The following is a 19,472-nucleotide window of genomic DNA, read 5'->3' as shown; positions in this document are numbered from 1 at the left end:
GCCTGCTTACACTTCATGCCTTGAAGTAACCATTAGGACAAAAATAGATTTGTTTCTGGTCAGCGCGGGGGTCATTTCAGGAGTTGCGCATCATGTCTTTTTTCATGTAAAAATTCTGGGTGGGTTAGAATTTCGTGTTGTGGCGGGCTTCAATTCAAAGTTTTTATGATGCATGTCCAAAAATGTTTAAAAGAAAACCGAAATGTTTTGCAGCCATTGATAAAAGACAATAATTGTTACATGAATATACATGCAAAATCAGCAATGTTACGAAAAAAAGTATGAATCACGTCATCGCATTACTTTTGCCGAATGTCACGGAACATAAATAAATCTTCTTCGTTTTTTTGTCCTTATGTATTGCGTTGAATGATGTATTCGTATAATGTGTTTCGATGACAGGGCAATAGGGCATTCGCTGGCTCCATACCGTACCATCGGAACATTCCCCCACCTCTTGGTGGCATAAACTATGCGCGTACCAGCTATCTCAACTCCTACAATCAACAAGAAGTCAACATCAACGTCACCACTGTTCTTGTCTACATTAATAATGTCACAGAATTGTCACATGTAATCAATATATCGTATACTAAGAGGTTAGATTCACTCTCATTTCTTAAAGGTATACAGTCACCTGTAATATAAATATGCCAATATATGGTAAAAAGGGGTGTTCCTTGGTATTCAAAATGTCCATGTGAGGGCGCTGTTTTTGAAAAGCGGCCACCCGCTTAAAATCTGTGATTGGTTAGATTTTCTCTTTCCATGGTAACTGTGGCAAAACCAATGATCCATGTTTGATAAAGGAAGGTAGTCTGTAGTTCTCATAGCATTCTGGATTGCAATAGTAATAATCTATGTATTCTATCATAAAGGCATCTACTCTAGAAAATACTTCTTTTAGATCTTCTGTTTCGTTCAATAGCGTTTCATGCTGTCCAACGTAAGGAAGTCAAAGCGAGTTTATCACATTGTATTTCAACACCTATGTCGGTAAAGTTTTCACATGCAACATTATCGGGATGGTAACGAATATCTAACGAGTAGCCATATCTTTCTCACTGTGTTAAATCATTTCATGTCATGTTTTTGCATTTTCCGGCTGTGCCTACTTTGTCATCTGCATCGGCCGAGTTTGAGGGCAGTCATGCCCCTCGAATAATATAAACAATAGCTGTTTGACTGACACCTATAACAATGAGAATTTAGATAACATGTGGCAATGACTGCCTGCTCTTGCACCGCCAAAGGACGACTTCGATTTCGCCTGGGCTTGCTGTTCCTCTTGTGACTTCTCTAATTTCTTCAGATGATTCCATTCTGCCAACTTCGTCCGCAACTCGACATTACTGTTTTTCTTTCCTCGGTAACGTTCTTTTTGTATCACCTGGAAAGGGTCCCCTTCAGAACTTCCGTTACGCTCCATCCGACTAGCCCTGTCTACTGTCTATGTTACAAAAATTAGACTATTATGGTATAAGGGGGTTGCCTTTACACTGGTTCAAAAGCTATCTTTCAGAACGTAAACAAACCGTCAATATAAGCAATGTATTTTCGTCATATAGGTCAATTGAATGTGGGGTTCCACAAGGGTCTATTCTTGGTCCTATTTTATTTTTGTTATATATAAATGATATTGTAAACTCTACTGATATTTTCGATTTTCGTCTATTTGCTGACGATACAAATATGTTCAAATTTATTAAAAACACAAGTGTCATCAACCTTGACCAGATAAATGTTGACTTTCAGAAGGCCTGTGACTGGTGCAGTGCAAACAAGCTCACTGTTAATGTAGAAAAAACAAATTTTATGTTAATTAAAACACCCCAGAGGCTGGTAAATACAGAGGGCAGCTTGAGTGTGGATGGAAATATGGTCGCGAATGTCTCGTCAACAAATTATCTGGGGGTAATTTTAGACCAGCACTTGACTTGGAAGGCTCACATTGATAAAGTTAGAAAATTAATCGCCCCGATGGTTGGAATTATTTCTAAAATTCGTCATATCGTCCCCAAAGAAATTTTGCTTTTGCTTTATAACTCCATGATTTTACCCCATATTTGTTACTGTATTGAGATCTGGGGGAATACATTCAGTTCTTTACTCCAACCTATCCTAATTTTACAGAAAAAGGTTGTCCGCCTTATCACATTCTCTGCTGCGCGAGCTCATACCGCCCCTCTATTTCAGCAACTGGGAATTCTCAATGTCCATAAGCAATGTGAATTTAATACTTGTACTTTTATCTTTGACCTTAAAAATAGTCATTTCTCACATTCGGTATATCGTTACCTCGATCCAGTGCCTCATAGTTATTCAACACGTCTTAAAACTGGTGAAAACTTCTATATTCCTAAGGTTAATCTTACTTTGAGCCAACATAATTTGAAATATGCTGCAACTATGCTATGGAACAAACTACCAGATTCTATAAAAAGTTAAGTGTAAGAAAACATTTCAAACGTCATTTAAAAGACTGGCTACTTGCCTGTTGATACTATTTTCCCCAAAAGATGTGGGGTTTTCTGGTCACGTTGTCTTGTTGTTTTATGATCTGTCTCATATCATTTGTTTCTCGTATATATTTTTTGATCTGTACCTGATATGAAATATAGTTTGTAATCATTGCTATAGATTTTTCTATCCATATCCGCAGATGTACACCTTATGTTATCTATATAGTATAAACATTAGGGGCCACAACTCGACTAGTTCAGAAGAACTATATTGTGGTCCCAGCTAGGAATACCTGCTAAATTATAGAACATAAATTTAGCATTTGTACCAATTTCTCTATCTTTATTTTTTTTTTCATGTGTCTTTTGAGTGAATGTAAGTTTATATTTCTAGCGAAATAAACTGAACTGAACTGAACTAAACTTCCGGTGGAGTTCATAGAAGTATTAATATCATCATTATAAGCGACTTTAATACGCACTGACATACTGTAATTCATTTTTGTAGCCGACGGTGCTGTGTATGTTGATCGCCATCTTGCTGGGTAATAAGTAAAGTTGGGGACTGACTGCACCATATCAAATTTAACCTGCGTCTCTGCCACTATCTCTTGACATCTCCTCAAGTAATTGTAATCTTCAGTCTCCAAGATCATTTCCTTGAAGAGTTATTAAAGAAACTTTTTTTCATGCTAAGGCCGGCCCTCCCCGTTCCTCAAACAATATCCAACTTGTGACTGTTGCCTGCGCCCCTAGTACACAGTAAACATTAACACAAGCACTGTTAGACAATCGAACTAGTATTTTAACAGCCCTATGTGTAAGCGGATGGAATTTTATAGCACTTCTAGATCAATGGGTATTTCCCTGCCTTAAAGATAGTATGCGTCTCGGAAGTGAAAGACTTAAACGTCTGCTCGAAGTTTGCTCAAAACACGATTGGAACTAATTTGGGATAATTGGATGGTGAATTAATGTGTATTTAATCTGCGAATGTAAACTTATCTGCTTTTCTAAGCTACACACTTGTTTTTAAGAGTAATTTGTAACATTGCAACATTCAGCTTTATTGCACCTAACAGTTTTGAGAAATTTGAAAAATATGGAGATCCAATTATCCCAAATTAGGTCAAATCGTGTTTCAAGGATTCTTTTAACCATACTCTTTCCAAATCAAGAATAAAAATCGGGGTCGCCGTGCAAATTTTGGTACTAGAGAAACAAATTACCATACATTTACCGATATTTGAAATTTAAATTGCCTCATGCCTCTATTAACTCCACAGAGAAAAATAAAGGTTGAAAGTTTTTCTTATCCAAAAAGCTTCAAAATGAGCCCTCTCATATGGAAGATCAGAACAGATTTGAAAAAGTTTGCGAGTCCGAACAACTGTCGCCATGGCGTATACTACCTTAATTTTGTTTTAACAAACGAAGCATAACGCGTGAATGATATGGTACAGGTAATAATTGGACAATGATGGACTGCCCAATATTCTACTTATTTCACCTTATCGCTCGAGTATTATTCTTGCGGATTAATTTCAATGATGCCAAACTCTTTTTTGTTTTCAATTTATTTTCTTTGAGCTTGCCTTGTTATCAGTAAAGTCTCTTGGGTTACCTCAAGTGTTATTCGTCTCGGTTAAAGCTTTCATGACAATAATTAAATGCTTTAATTGATGACAAAACTTGAATATCAAGGGATTTCGCCGAACACATTTTAATAATAAAGTGTCAGTATCTTCAATACCTATTTAATGTCTATAATCATTCGCCAACTGTATGCTTATACTCAGGTCAATGGCAACTATCACCTCAAAAAGGAATTTCTATGAAAAGAGATTATTAAATCCAGAGACATATTGACACGAAAACTATAGACTTTGAAACACTTTATTGATATTTAGACTCACGCTTTTACGATTTTTTACCTACCACTTGCTGGGTCGCATTGAAAAGCGCTTGGCGTAAGAAAAAAATTCACGCCTTATTTTGAAAATCGAAAGGTTTATCTCCTCAATAGAGTTTGCCTTTTTGAATTTCAGATATCGGTTAATATTAGATTATTTGTGTTTTGCACGGTGACCCTCGATTTTGGCTTTGAGTAAATATAACATCGCGTGTCATGATCGCCTGATGCCGACAGAAATTCGGACAAATTTTGCTTGTTTTCGTTTCTTTATTGCAACAGGTTATGGGATAGTCACAATACATTAGATTTTGTATTAAATTTTTAGATCATTGATATTTCAAAATTCTCTTGGTTTTCAACACCTTGTATATGGATTCCACAAAAGCAAAAGTTATTCCCATATTTACTGTATGATTGACATTAATGCTTTCGACTTACAACTTCATGACATTACGATGTTTCCTAAACAATTTCTTGAAACTTATGTTTGTCCAACATAACTTCAGAAATAATATATGCTCATCATCAATCATCAATTTGAATTTTTCTCTCTGTTTGGTAATGAAGTTATTGGATCTTAAAAAAATCAAGTTCACATATTTATCGCGTCTTCATCATAGCTTGAATCTCATTTATGACAAAGATACATTATATTGCCGAGCTTTTTGACAGTACTTGGCGTCACTTAATTCGAACATGATTAAGTATGATAGATAGATAGATTTATTGTATTTCTAGGCCTCCGGCCCCTAATCTATCTATCTATCTATCTATGATTAAGTATGAAATTGCTCAGAGGAATTCCAAAGGGGTTTCATTCAGGAACTTGCAGTTTACACTACAAATTATAAATACCTTGGAATAGTTCTACCACCCCTTATCAATTATGAAGACTACATCACATCAGGTAGCCGGACGCTCTTTAAAGTTTGTTTTAGTCAAATCATCGCTCATATTCTTTGCGCCTTTGTAATCATGAGCGAACATCTCCAATACAGTCACAAGATGTACGTCATAGAAAAAACCTAAAACAAACTTGGTTTGGTAAATAAACTAGGTCAATCCAACTACAACAATAGGCACTCTACGATGTTATATCAGAAGCCAGAGCTTAAAGTAAAATAAATACAGCGAAAACGGAGTCAGCGTGGACTCTCTGTTGTGTCGCGCGACAAAATAAACGCAGCCACTGACGTTTTTTGCAGACAAAACACAGAGACAATGTAGCAAATGTCATGAAATCTTTTCTATTGAAAAGGCGTGCTAGCGTTACCAGGACTTACTTTTTTGAACGTGTTGATTTCCCCATGGATGTGTAAGACAAATATATCCATGTCTTGAACAAAATAATTGAAAAAAAATCTAAATTTCAATATTATCGATGATTTATCCACCTCAAAAACTGAACCAAGGGTTTTCCGTCTTTAGCTTACGCTAAAAGAGGATAGCGTCAATGGAAAAACACACTACGGACCCGACCCAAGTACGGATAGACCCTAGGGGTAGAGGTGTCGATCAAACAGTCGACGCTGTGCTCGCTGTCGTCGGAATGTCGTCTAGACGTTTGTAATAGACGTACGGTGATGAAGGGGCATCGAATAATATAGATAAGGTGTATAATACTGGCATTTCGATGGCAGCAATCTATATTGAGCCACTTGATGCGATGTTTGTTCGGTTGATGCTTTCCCCGTTTCGCTGAAGCTACCACCTCGATTGAAGTTTACGTAGATGCAGACGCAGGAAACGTGATACCGCGCCGTTCAAGCTCTTTCTGTACTTAATTTACCGTATTTTGGTTTTATTCTCAACTCGCCATGAAGAACATTTTGTAACAATAAGAATACAAATTGAATCTTTTGTTCGATTTGTGGGATTGATTGAATAGGCGGGGTGCATTTGATGTCATTTAGTTTGAGTGTTCTGTCTGAAAAAACGTCTGTGGCTGCGTTTATTTTGTTGCCCGACACAACAGAGAGTCCACGCTGACTCCGTTTTCGCTGTAAATAAATGAAATGGTTTTATCTGCCACATGAAACCAGAGTCTTGCCTTCCTATCAAACCCTAAAACAAAAACAACGGTAATATGAAATGCATGGTAGAAAATCTTAAAATAAGGCTGAATTCAATAAATTATTCATTGCTTCTCAATTACGTCTATTGAAATCGATGAACTGACGCGGCGATGCGGTTTTGCTTTGTTTTCTGTTACTCCCGGTGTCTACTATAGACAACGGGACTCTAACAAAAAAATGTCTGTATGCAGTGGCAACTTCAAGCCGTTACTATGATATGCAACAAATTGAAGCCAGTAAGTGCCACTTTTCTGTTTTTTACGTCGTAAGATCTCGTGATCTAGAAATACAGAGCATATAAAAACGCACCGCCGTATCTTTTTCATAGAAACTTAGGATAAAAGTAAACCTAGTTCCGTTTCTGTGCCAAAGAGAAGAGATCACGTAGAGGTCGATGGCGCATGTGTAATGCTCTGTCTTTCCCTACCCGAGTCTATTGTCTCGCTTACATCATCTGCGTTCCAATTGCCAATACACCTCCAGCGAACTTTTTGCTGGCTGACCAGGGATAGGGCTTACCCCTTTGTCAAAGACGAGCTCAAAAGGGAATTCGAAAGAGAATGGTTGAAAGATCTATTGAGGAAAGTTTAAGCAGAAGTCGTGAGTTCGCCATTATTGTACTATTCAAAAGCTCTATAAGGACACAAAAGGGAATGTTTTAGGTTTAGCAGGCACATCGGATACCTGATCAAAGGTAAATTGTACAGGACTAGTGTGCAGCAATTTGAAGCTTTTGGCCACAGGATTGGATAAACTCACTGTTCTCATTTGATAATTTACACACGGCAAGTCAAATAGGTAGAGATTAGCCCTAAGGGGTAGTTTCAGACTATTCCATTGTTGTTATGACAATTTACCAATCATATCATCTTCCGACCCGTTGCACATTGCAAGATGAATGTTGTTAGCTCCGTCTGTATGTATGTATAAATGTGTTCACGTGATATTATGTTAATTACAAAATGGCAAAATGCTTACGCATCGACGTTTTCTGACAATCGTCTACACGGATATGGACCTTGCGCTCTCATGTGTTAAAGATGGCCGGCAAGGAGAAGAGAAGTTTACGTGACATTATCTCAAACTTCGCGAAGAACACCACTGCCCATGGTATACCAAACATCACTAATAGTACATCACCTTTAGGCCGTACTGTCTGGTCGGCTGTCGTTCTGACGGGGTTTAGCTTGTTTGTGTGGCAGTCCTCAGAATTGTTAATGCAATTTTTAGATTACGGAATCAATATAAAGGTATGTAACCAGAGTTTGAGTTACTGAGCTTATAAATGCAATTCATGATAAGAATACTTTCGTTCAAAGCACATAATGTATCTCACATTTAATATCAATAGACCCGTTAACATTTCCAATTCTATAATATATCATATTTTGCTCTAGTGAATAATTTTGTTTTATGTTTATCTCTCTAGTAATAGCTAAGAATAAAACATACATTTGTATGACAAGACAATCCGTAGTTTCTGCATAGAAAAATTGCTTTTCCAGCGTGAGTCGATGTTAGATTAGATGTCAGGAGAGCAGCAGGTTGAAATATAGCGCAAAGAAAAAAGGCAGTTCTTAAACGGTTTTTACACTGCTAAGTCATAATTGTGTATTGTTGAATATTTTTTCAGGATGCATGAAACATCAGTAACAGATATCATGACTTTCTAGTTGAAGTTATTTGTGTTTAATACATATATATAAATATAGATATGTAATATATGATATATTATATATATTTATATATATATATATATATATATATATAAATATATAAATATAAAATATATATATATATATATATATATATATATATATATATATATATATATATATATATATATATATATATATATATATATATATATATATATCATTGCACTTACGACCCTCAACAGCATCACCATCGTACAAAATGTATAAAATTCATAATGAAATCATCAGACAAAAATATCACTTGTAAGAAATTTCAATAAATTATAGTCAAGAAGGATGAGGAATTTCCAATGTTATTGCATTACTTAATAAACGGGTTGCATGATAGCTGAAAGTTAAAATACTGTTGTTACATACTACTTGCAACTGCAGTAAGTGCACTTCATCAATAACAAAACAGAAATAATAAATAAATAAGTAAATAAATAAATACATAAAGACACATAAAACTAACTAACTAACTAATTAGCTAACTAACTAGCTAACTAACTAATTAATGAATTACTTAACACATAGATAAATAAAAATGTTTCAATTTTATCTTAGTGAAACAAATTAAATCGCCGCTAGGTTCCCTTTGCTCTAGGTGATGTTAAATTAATTTGTTTAACATCATCTTTTAAATAAGAACGGTGTATCTTTTCCATACAGATCAGCAACGTTTTCTTTGTTCATCCGCATCTCTGTCTCTGCCCTCTCTCTCTCTCTCTCTCTCTCTCTCTCTCTCTCTCTCTCTCTCTCTCTCTCTCTCTCTCTCTCTCTCATATTAACAAAACCAGTGTGGAACAACTTTGCCCCCCCCCCCGTGCTTTGAAGTTCCCCAGATGACATTTCGATACTCATATATATTATAATGACATGCCCTAATGTCTCTTTGTAACTCATCGCCATAACATGGCCACCAAACGATGGCCTAGATGTCCTTTGTCTACCACTAAGCGACATACCAGCCTTTCACTGCAATACAACATTATTTAAGAATTGTAATGAAATCGTTGTTACCATGTTTATTTACTTGGTTTTCTTAACAATTAACGATCAACAATTGCAGGTTTTGTTTGGGTTTTTTTTGGTGAAATGATAACTAATTATCACTCTTGCAATCCCTCCAGGGTTAGAGGTATACCGCGGGAGGTATTGGCGGTACCGCCTATTTGAAAATGACCTCTTGCCATTTACTCGTAATAACATGGCAAACAAAAATGAAAGGATTTCTTTCAATTTTAAGTTCTCGCAATTTCAAAACAAATTACATAAGAAACAGCAAACAATATATATGTCGAGGTAATCGTTAATGCTTTTATTCCAATTAAAGAAAAGACTTTTATTTCGACGAGGATTATATTGTGCTTACACAGCAAATACATCGTTTGTGTGTGTCGTTATTAGTATGTATCGGTTTTCTTTGGAGTATATTTTTCTTGCCGGTCATTTCTTGAGTGGGATATTAATTTACACTATATCTTGATCAAAATTTTTCTTGAAGTATCAATGTGTGACTTATCTTACTTGTATACCCTTCCTTTGATAAACTAATTATTTTCAGTTTATAAACGATTAAGAAAGTGCAAACGTTGCGGCTTATTAGCCTTAGTGAACGGTTGTGTTCCGTTTTGGTGATATTGATTTGTTACCATTATCAGTCAATAAGAGTTTGTACTGACGGAGAGCAGAAAAATAATGGTCACGCCAGTTAAAATTATATCTCAGAGACGTAAACGAAGTTTCAAGTTTCTGTAATGTCAGTGTGACGTTTCTCGACCCAAGGTTATTGCTAAAAACCCATTCATCCAGAATGTACCATTGGGAATTCATAGCAATTGATGAGAACTGGCTACTTTCAAATATCATAATTTCTGCATATTGAACTGATAATTGGTTGACCTCTAGCTTGACAATAAGAGTGTGAATTTTCTCTCCACAATGTGTCTCATTTGCCTATCAGATAATAGGTAATGTTCAGTGTTATCCAAAATTTGCATAGCTACTCTTAATAATGTGTTCTCCAATTTTGCAAAATTTTCAGTTCTTTGAATTTCAGTATAATCTCTTGGCACATATACATTTTTAAATGAAGTCATAAAAAACAACCTACGGCCTTCATCGATGACAAATTTCATTTTCTCTTTCACTGTTCAAAAGGTTATCAATAGTTTTTTGGCATAACAAATATTAATAGCCAGAAAACATTTACTCAGTGTTGAAACTCTCATCCAAAGGTAAATAAGGTAACATGATTGGAAAAATAATTTATTGACACATTCCTGGATCATTATGACGAATTGCAATTTTGAAAGTATTTTCTATCATGTGTAACGCACGGTACATTGAACAACTAAATTAATCACTTAATGAATGTATAAGTTGGGACAAAGCTTTGAATACAAAATGAAGAAGGTATCCCGGTGGGTCTATACCTTCTATTCTCGATCTGCTCGTATGCCTAACATTGAGAACCCTTAGGGTACCAAATATGAATGAAAATTAAATACTGTCTGTGTCCACTCCTCACAAATCGTGCTCTAGTGGCCGAACAAATGCTCCGAAAGGAAATCCTCTGGACCTCTGCAAATTAAATGCACAGTTTAGTGCTCTCCTGGTTTTTCCGCATTTTGGACATGTCGCTTGCACAAAGTTTACGAAGGCAACATTCTCTCCCTTTGTCTATGTAAAGATACACTGCGGACCAGACAGGCCAATTCGCTTGTTAGTTTACTAATCTACTAAAGAGTGGGACCACTCCCAAGAGTACCATTCTAATTATCTCGGCGAGAAAGCAAAGTGTCCCTGGGGATAGTAATTTTGGAGGAATTTGTTACATGTCCAGCGACAATACCTTTGAGAATAGCAGAAAGCAGGCTTTTGAGCTACTTGTACTTTTGAATGCGAAGGAATGGGCTTTTACGGGGATTCAATATTTTTGGCCAAAGTTTATAAAAATCACACATCTATGACTTTGATCTTGAATCTTTTGTCTACGGCTATCATGATTATAAACGTATTCATTATGATATTTTTCAGTGCTGGTTAGGACTCATGATGAATAAATTTCAAAACAATGTTCAAAACAATATTAGCTGTATGATCGTAGATTGAACTGACTGATTTGATATCTTGGTGTCCGTCGCCATTTTTAATTTTCTGAGTTGCTTTAGCATGTTTTGCGTGAAGAAGTTCAAAGGATAACCCCTCATCAAACAATTGATAACAAAAGATTGTGAATATAAGTGTACACGAAAAACTTTTAAGTCGAATTTCTAAATACCTACTTGGCTTAATATTTTCTATAATTTTTTATGAGAAAATATCTCGGGGTTTGGGATATATTTTGTATTGCGTATATTTCAGAAGAACTGTTCCAAATTACGAGTTAATATTTTAGCTGCTTGTTGACAAAAGTAAAACTATAGATTGCTGGATACAACGTCGTTTTTTGGGAATGTTGATTTCGGACACACTTGTGACCTGATATGCTCGATTCAAATGAAATTTACTGACACTGTGAAACGCCTATGCATAGCTGGAACCTGCAGCCGGCACGCCTTACCACAGCCTTCCCATGCGCACGAAAACGGGAATGCAATGAAACGGACTGCCACCACTGCACTCTTTTTGTGCGGCATTGACACTGACGCACGTACTTACTCGAGATTTGTTACTTTGAAATTGCAAAATCGAAAGTTAAGTTACACAGTATCTAAGTCAATGTACGCTTGTATAATAATCGCAATCATACCAATTCGTAATTCATAACAGTAGGTCAAAATTCGTAATACACTAGTTATAAACATGGACACAAAACAGCACAGAACAGCACAGTAAAGCACAGGTACACACACCAAAGTCAAATTTATGAAAGGAAGATATATGGACCTCTGGCTTAAAGGCCAAGAAGTGATGTCAGGTGTTTCGAAAATAGTAAGCGCATCCTACCCAACATGTGTCACCCGCCATATATTAATATGTAAGTCAAATAGGTAGTGGTCACCAACTAAGGTCCAGTGTCACTGATGCCATCAGCGATCATTTCTCGAAAAGAGATGCTGTATTTATGTACCAGCTTGTGATACCTGCCAAAGAAGCGTTTGAATGTAGAGACAAGTCTTATTCTGGTGTAACCTGGATTTAAAGTTTGTAAGAGAGATGACCATGTATCTCTACAAAATCACCATTTGAACTGCATGCTCTTGCATATCGAATAAGCTTGGAAATGTATACTCCATAAGCTGGTCAGTTTCTTCGGCCTGGGGGGGGGGGGGGCCGGTGGATTATTTTTTGCCGACGTCAAAAAGTGGCTGACCCCCCTATTCCAAATTTTGAAAACAGGGTGACCCCCCTATTCCAAATTTCTAAAACAGGGTGACCTCCCGGGCGCGACAAAGGTAAAACAAAAGATGGGCATAAATTATATATATATATATATATATATATATATATATATATATATATATATATATATATATATATATATATATATATATATATATATATATATATATATATATTATATTTTACATTTTACATATATTTATATTTTGAATAGTCATTCTATGTTTTAGTGAAATTGTTGACATGTCAGTTGTAAGATAGGAATTTCAAAGTGTCAATCTTAAAAGTTAAATACAGTACATTTTGAATGAGCTGTATTTTGAATGAGCTGTGAATGTATTTCACACTTTCTCTGCTTAACCAGATGTCCTGAACTGTTGTACAGAAATGGATGTCAATCATTAATATCAAAGAGAAAAAAGCAGTGAATCAAAACTTTGATGGGTGTTAAGACTTGCCAACCATCCAATTAAATCTACTGAGGAGCCATAGAGAGCTTTTTTAGCCAAATCTGATGTGTACAGTGTCTGAGAGGACCTTTTCTTGTGTAACATTGAAACCATAAAAGCACAGCTAATAATGACAAAAACTGCCTTTTTTAACTGTTTATTTTGTTCATAAAAAGCATCTTTCTACAGAAAACCTATGAAACAAAGGAAAATAATTGCATCAATGAGAAGGAAAGATATCTTGTCATTTTTCTATCACTAAAATAAGTCACTGTATCAAATATATATTGTGAAATATTTGTGCATGTTGCTTTCTCATACTGAATTCTCACAGAGAGAACAGAAAAGTATCAGGAATTTGTCATCCTTTTCATATAAAATGCAGATTTCATAATGGTACACTTTCACTTAGCAAACATCAAGATATCTCTGATTTATTAAAGTATGGCGCCCGAAGGGCGCGCCAAAAAATATGAAACATCCTGATATCTCTGATATATATGTCTTGTATATTAAAGTCACGCACCTGAAGGGCATGCTGAAAGATGTATGATATATTAAAGTAATGAGCTTGAAGAGCACGCTGAAAAATATTGAACATACTGATATCTCTAATGTATGTATGCTTGATATGTTAAAGTTGGGCGTGCTGAATAATATGACTGATTATTAAAGTTACGCGCCCAAAGGGCGCGCCGAAAAATACAACTGAATGATGAAATTTGTGGCTGACACTAGCATTTTAGGCAATGATGAGCCTGTGTCAAAATTCAAAAACACACTGACCCCCCCCCCTTTTGGGCATTTCAAAAACATGGTGACCCCCCTATCACCAAAGTCAAAACAGGTGACCCCCCCCCATGAATCCACCGCCCCCCCCCCCCCAGGCTGAAGAAACTGACCAGTCCCTAAGCTGGTGAGAGTGGAATATTATTGATGAGATGTGGGAAATTGATAATATTATAGTTGAAATCATCTCTCTTGTCATATAGCCTAGTAGAAAGGTGACCATCAGAGTCAAATTCAAGGAAAATATCCAGATATGAAGCAGAAGAGGCCGTTTCTGTAGTTTCTTTAATCTCCAATTCCAGAGGATAAATCATAGCGAGATAGTCACCGAATTTAGAGTTATTAATTGAAATAACATCGTCTATGTATCTAAATAATGAGTTGAAAGTTCTAGCAACAAGGACCTTTTTCTGTTTGATTACAAGTCAGAAAGTAAGGGAGAACAGTTAATACCGATAAAAATTCCTATACACTGTCGAAAAATGCGTCCTCCAAATTCAACAAACATGTTGTCGATGAGGAAATCTAGCATACTATATACTGATAATGGCTTTCTCGGTATAAAAAACTTTAGCGTTGGTAGTATTTTTAACGAAATATGTAGCATTATACCCTAATACTACATATTTGTGACCAGTGACCAGTGACCAGTTTTTGTAGAAATATGGTTGGTTGATGATGTTTTTGAAGCGAACTTTCAATTTATCATGTGTTATTGTGCTTTACAATATGGAAAATCGAAAGTTTTAATAGATGTTATGTTTGAAACAGATCTTGATTTCAAATTATCTAAGAGTTATTTCGAATTTATCAATATCCCCGTTTGATTTATACTACTCCTAGAAAAGACAGCATCACAGTATAACTGAAGTCCCCTTTTAACGGTACGAAGAACAGAAGTCAGCATCTTCGATAATTCTGTTGTTGAACATTTTGAAGACCCTGCGATAAACCTAGCTTTGTATGATGTTTTGTAAAGTTTTGGTATCCAGTATAAGCTAGGCAACTTATTGCGGTCATCCTCCGTTGAAATATTAAAATTATCCATGAATGACTTATGGTTTGCCAAAATTTCAGTTAAGTTGGACATAAATTGTTTTTAAGTGGAGTTGGTTGAGGTCTTAGTTACTCAAAGTTCGGCCATAAGACATTCAAAATAATTTCTTACAGACAAATCCAATGTTATTGGCAGCTTTATCAGCAGGGACGACAACATATTTGTCATGGATATCATTCAGACACTTAACAGCATCCGAATCTTTAAATACAGAATTGTGGGTTCAGCAAATATGTGTATTAAGTCTGTAAATACGGGCACGGACTATTTTACTCACAGATTTGACCCATTCTGACAGTGTGTCTAGCTCTACATTCTCCCCTTTAGTCCGTTTCCTGGCATATTCCTCAACAGAGTCCATAATGATCTTAAAATTATGGCTCCAGTTGATCCTGCGAGGCTCTCTGAACTTGGGTCCAAAAGATAATATCTTACGAATGTGGTGATGTTCAACCAAGTTCAGGTCACCAGTGATGACATGGCCAACTGGAGTATATTTGAAGGGAGACGTAGAGCAGTCACAGGATGCTGGTGTTTGAAGGAATTCATCAATTTTTACATGCCGCAATGCCTTATTGTAATTGAATATTTTATTACAGATAGTCTTGGTGTACCGAAATGACAGAATAGGTACAGACTAGTTCTTAGAGTATACAGGTATAGTTGATGTAACCTTTTTGTTGTGAAGTATATTGCTGATATTAATGTCATCAATTCCTTTGTTTGTAAATGGAAGATGTATGAAATGACGATCTTCATATAGTTTAAGCACGAACAGGCTTCTATAGTCTGTATATTGGATATCAGCAATAATACTGACCAGTCAGTTTGTTTGGATCGGTCAAAGACAATCCCAATGCATGCATAGGTATGCAAACTTCTTATCAAGTCCTTGATAGAAAGAGCAAATAACGAGGTACGAAATTTCATGTGGTGGAGAATTAAAGGCTTCTGTAAAAATGGAAGCATTTCATGAAATTTGTCATGGCATTTAGAAATAGATGTGTTTAATTTAGGCCGATGGTATTAGGTAACGCCCATGTCCAAGACTAAAAGAGGCCCATCAAATTCCCTTCTGAACAACCAGGACTTGAGAGATTGCCTATATCTTTGATTTTGTCATTACAGCCATAAGTCATTGCTGTACCTAACTGACTAATCCAGTGGTATTCTCTCTGTATACGGAATGGTGAACCAAGTGTTGGGCTGTCGGTTGGATGGTATATTTTTTCAAGAATACGAACACGACTAGACAAAGTAGAGTGATCATCTTGGTTAAAATCTTATAAAGTTGCACGTCCAAAGATCGATTCACTCCACAGCGATGTCTGTTCATTCTGGATCATAAGCTATTTCCTGTTTCACCAATATAAATGAGCCCACACAAAGAACACTCAATTTCATAAATTACCTTTTTCGAAGTGCAATCCAGAGGTTCCAGACATCTGGTAGAATAGCACTAGTACAGAAATTTGCGGGAAATGGACACTTTCTCGTCTCTTGTCTTTTCTGCAAGAAGTTAGCGAGAATACATACTTTCTCGCAATCATTTCGCGAGAATTCAATCAGCTGGCGAGAACTGTGTTTTCTCGCTCTGTATGTGCGAGAAACAGAATTCTCGCAATCAATCTGCGAGAAATTGAACTCCTCTGTGTAAGCATTTCACAAAAGCAAACCACGTCTTTCATAGTAGAAAAAGTAATTTCCCACTGGCTGATTGCGTGAATTCAATTTCTCGCAGATGCAGAGCGAGAAAACATAGTTCTCGCAGCTTGATAGCGAGAAAGTATGTATGTATGAAGGTATGTATTCTTACTTCTCGCAATAAAGCGAGAAAGTGTCCATTTCTCGCAAGTTTCTTGCAAATTTCTGTAGTAGTATAGGCTTTCCCTGTCAAACTACTACTGAACTGTTCTGCACTGATGAGCATACTGCAAATTTTGCAGTTTTTAATGCCATATTTAGTGATGTAACCTGTAAAATCACGAACTGGAGATGATTTTAATCAGTCAGTCAGTAGCAACTTGCATGGTTTAATTGTCTGATAGCATTCTCCAATTCTGTGATACAAATTGCCCTCTGAATGCACGTATGAGGTCTTAGTAACATCCCGAAGGATTATCCGAGGGACACACGGTTTTAGAGCTACTGTGTCCTGTGTAGCTGGTCGGTACCTTATTAACCTGGGCGACGTCCAAGCCGGTATGAATTATGTATGTTACCATGCTATTGTACATGTATGTGCTGGATTGAATACAAATCATCAATTAATGAATGCTTTGCTACTAAAATACTGAAATATTGACTGTATGGAAAATTCGGGGGGTGGGGGGACAGCTGCCCCCTTGCCCCATTATGCTACAGCTCTGAACGGCATTACCACTAAAATACGGACAAGTATCATATGAACTGGCCTCAATCGCCACCGTTGTGTTGTAGAACATGACGAATATAAAGTTTGCATTACTGTTCGACGTCATGAACCGGGATTCTTTGAATACGATATTCATAACTCAGACTTTTACAAAGAGCCCAAAATTGTGCCGCTCGTCTTGTTACTCGCTCCAGGAAATTTGATCACATCACACACACACTCTGAAACGATTTATTGGCTCTCAGTTATGTACAGAATCCAATTCAAAGTCTTGCTTCTGACGTATAAAGCCATCAATGAATTAGCCCCATAATACATCACAGAACTTATTGAACATCATAAGCCATGTAGATCTCTTCGCTGTAGTTGTAAACTGAAACTGAAAGTCCCGAGAACAAAGCTTAAATGATATGGAGACAGGTCTTTATTTTTTCATGTACACTGCTCCTCTTCTATGGAACCAACTTCGAGACAAAGTTTCCCGTGCTCCAACTGTGGATAGTTTTAAGTCTAAACTCAAAATCTACCTATTTAAGAGAGATTATTGTAATTATTTTCTGTTCAGCTCCAGAGCATCCCTGATGACAACTAGGCGCTCTATAAATATTGTTATCTATCTATTCTTTCTCCTATACGAACAGACCATGTCCAATTCATCGCAATGGAAACCGTTTTAAACGATAGTCGTTCGTGCAGAACATGACGAAGGTTTTGAATGATGCGATAAATGTAGACAATGGAAGGCATTTTTAACGTTTTTTTTATTTGTGAAAGCTACAACTTTTACCCTTACTTGGACCAGATCTCGACGGACCCAATCCCTACGGTCCGCAAGCAGTGAAGCACGCAGTATGCGATGCACGAGACCTGGCCACCGTCGAGTTCAGTAAAGAATGATCGCGTCCCCTGCCTACAGCTCAATGTTTAATAATGGACATGTACATCTTACCTGGCGATAAAACTGTGACCTTACAGCCACACCTAAATGTAAGTTCAATCGAATAAATAAATAAATGAAATAAATTTCTTTCAGCGCATAATGTAGAGAAAAACATCGTAGCAGCTAAAACGTAAAGTCATCCAACAAGCGACGATGTAGCATTGCTATAAAAATTCGCGATTCTCGATCAGCCCGAGCCAACATTATACGACTGGTGAAAGCATCAGCTGTAGCCTGGAGACTGCAGCACTGTGGATAGTGTTGAAAATCAACAATATAACAGTATTCGTCAAGTGACAGAAGTTTAAAGGTATACCACGCGCTGGATATTGTCACTGCAATCATAGAGTTATCTGCGAGTTGATGTGGCCTACCCGCGGAGACAGGGAACTTCAGCGTTGTAGCCACAATAATACTGATCATTGCAAGTGTTATTATTATGAAGAGGCCATCTTCGCCTGCCAAACGTCTATGGTCCGGGCAGGTGGATAGGAAACGATAGCCGTAGCCTACCCACGGAAGGGGGCTGCCTTTGCTATATTACAATTAAAGACAAAAGGAACATTTGCTACACACTTTGGTCATACTTTTAGTTTTCTTGTTCCGAGTATCAAATGTAGTTTCATGTCCAGCTTCTTACAGTATGTTAGTATGCCCTGTATTCTGCTTATCAACAAAGCCCATACACATGTAATGACTACTGTTATTGTCGACAAATGAATTCAAGGTCAGACTTGAATTCAATAGTTATCAATAATAATGCAGCTGTACTCTTACAAAAGCACAGATTTACTTAGTTTAGTATAATTGTAAAACAAAAGATTTGTAGCTTTCTTATGCACTGCCATATATGGTGGAATCAACATTTGCAGTAAAATTCCAAAATCAAATTTCTTGTACACATATGCACTTGTAACCATCCTATTCTAATTAACTACATTCATATCAATTATCCAACGTCCATAAATGCACAAACATTGCCAGTTTTATATTAAAAAAATTGTTCATGTCTCTCATAGACTACCATAGACTACTCTCATCGACTACCATGATCGTCCGTCTATGATTTTCAATGAAATTACAAAATCAAATTTTTTGTGCACATATGCGTGACCAGCCCATTCTAATCAAGTATGTTTATGTCAATTATCAAGCGTCTACACATGCACAGATTTAAATAGTAAAGTACTGTAGAAAATATTACTCATACTTTTCTAATTGCTTCCTATGCATAGCGGATCCGGATTCACAGTGAAATGACAAAATCAAATTTCTTGTACACACATGCACTTGTAACCGCCCTATTTCAATCAAGTACATTATACCAATTATCGAGCATCTATAAATACACATATATTGCTAGC

At 36.4% G+C, this 19,472-nt stretch overlaps 1 protein-coding gene across 1 annotated transcript in view; it reads left to right on the top strand.

Moving 5' to 3' along the window:
• Window positions 1-7,426: 7,426 nt before the first annotated feature.
• Window positions 7,427-19,472, top strand: part of LOC139123185 (uncharacterized) — a 65,776-nt gene continuing 53,730 nt past the window's right edge. Inside the window, exon 1 of the mRNA XM_070689282.1 lies at window positions 7,427-7,702. Within this exon, the coding sequence (XP_070545383.1) occupies window positions 7,493-7,702 (210 nt within the window). The 5' untranslated portion in view covers window positions 7,427-7,492. The remainder of the gene's footprint in view (window positions 7,703-19,472) is intronic.

This window comes from Ptychodera flava, chromosome 22 (assembly GCF_041260155.1).
Source record: "Ptychodera flava strain L36383 chromosome 22, AS_Pfla_20210202, whole genome shotgun sequence".
Lineage (NCBI taxonomy): Eukaryota > Metazoa > Hemichordata > Enteropneusta > Ptychoderidae > Ptychodera > Ptychodera flava.
This window is presented reverse-complemented; position numbering and strand designations above follow the sequence as displayed.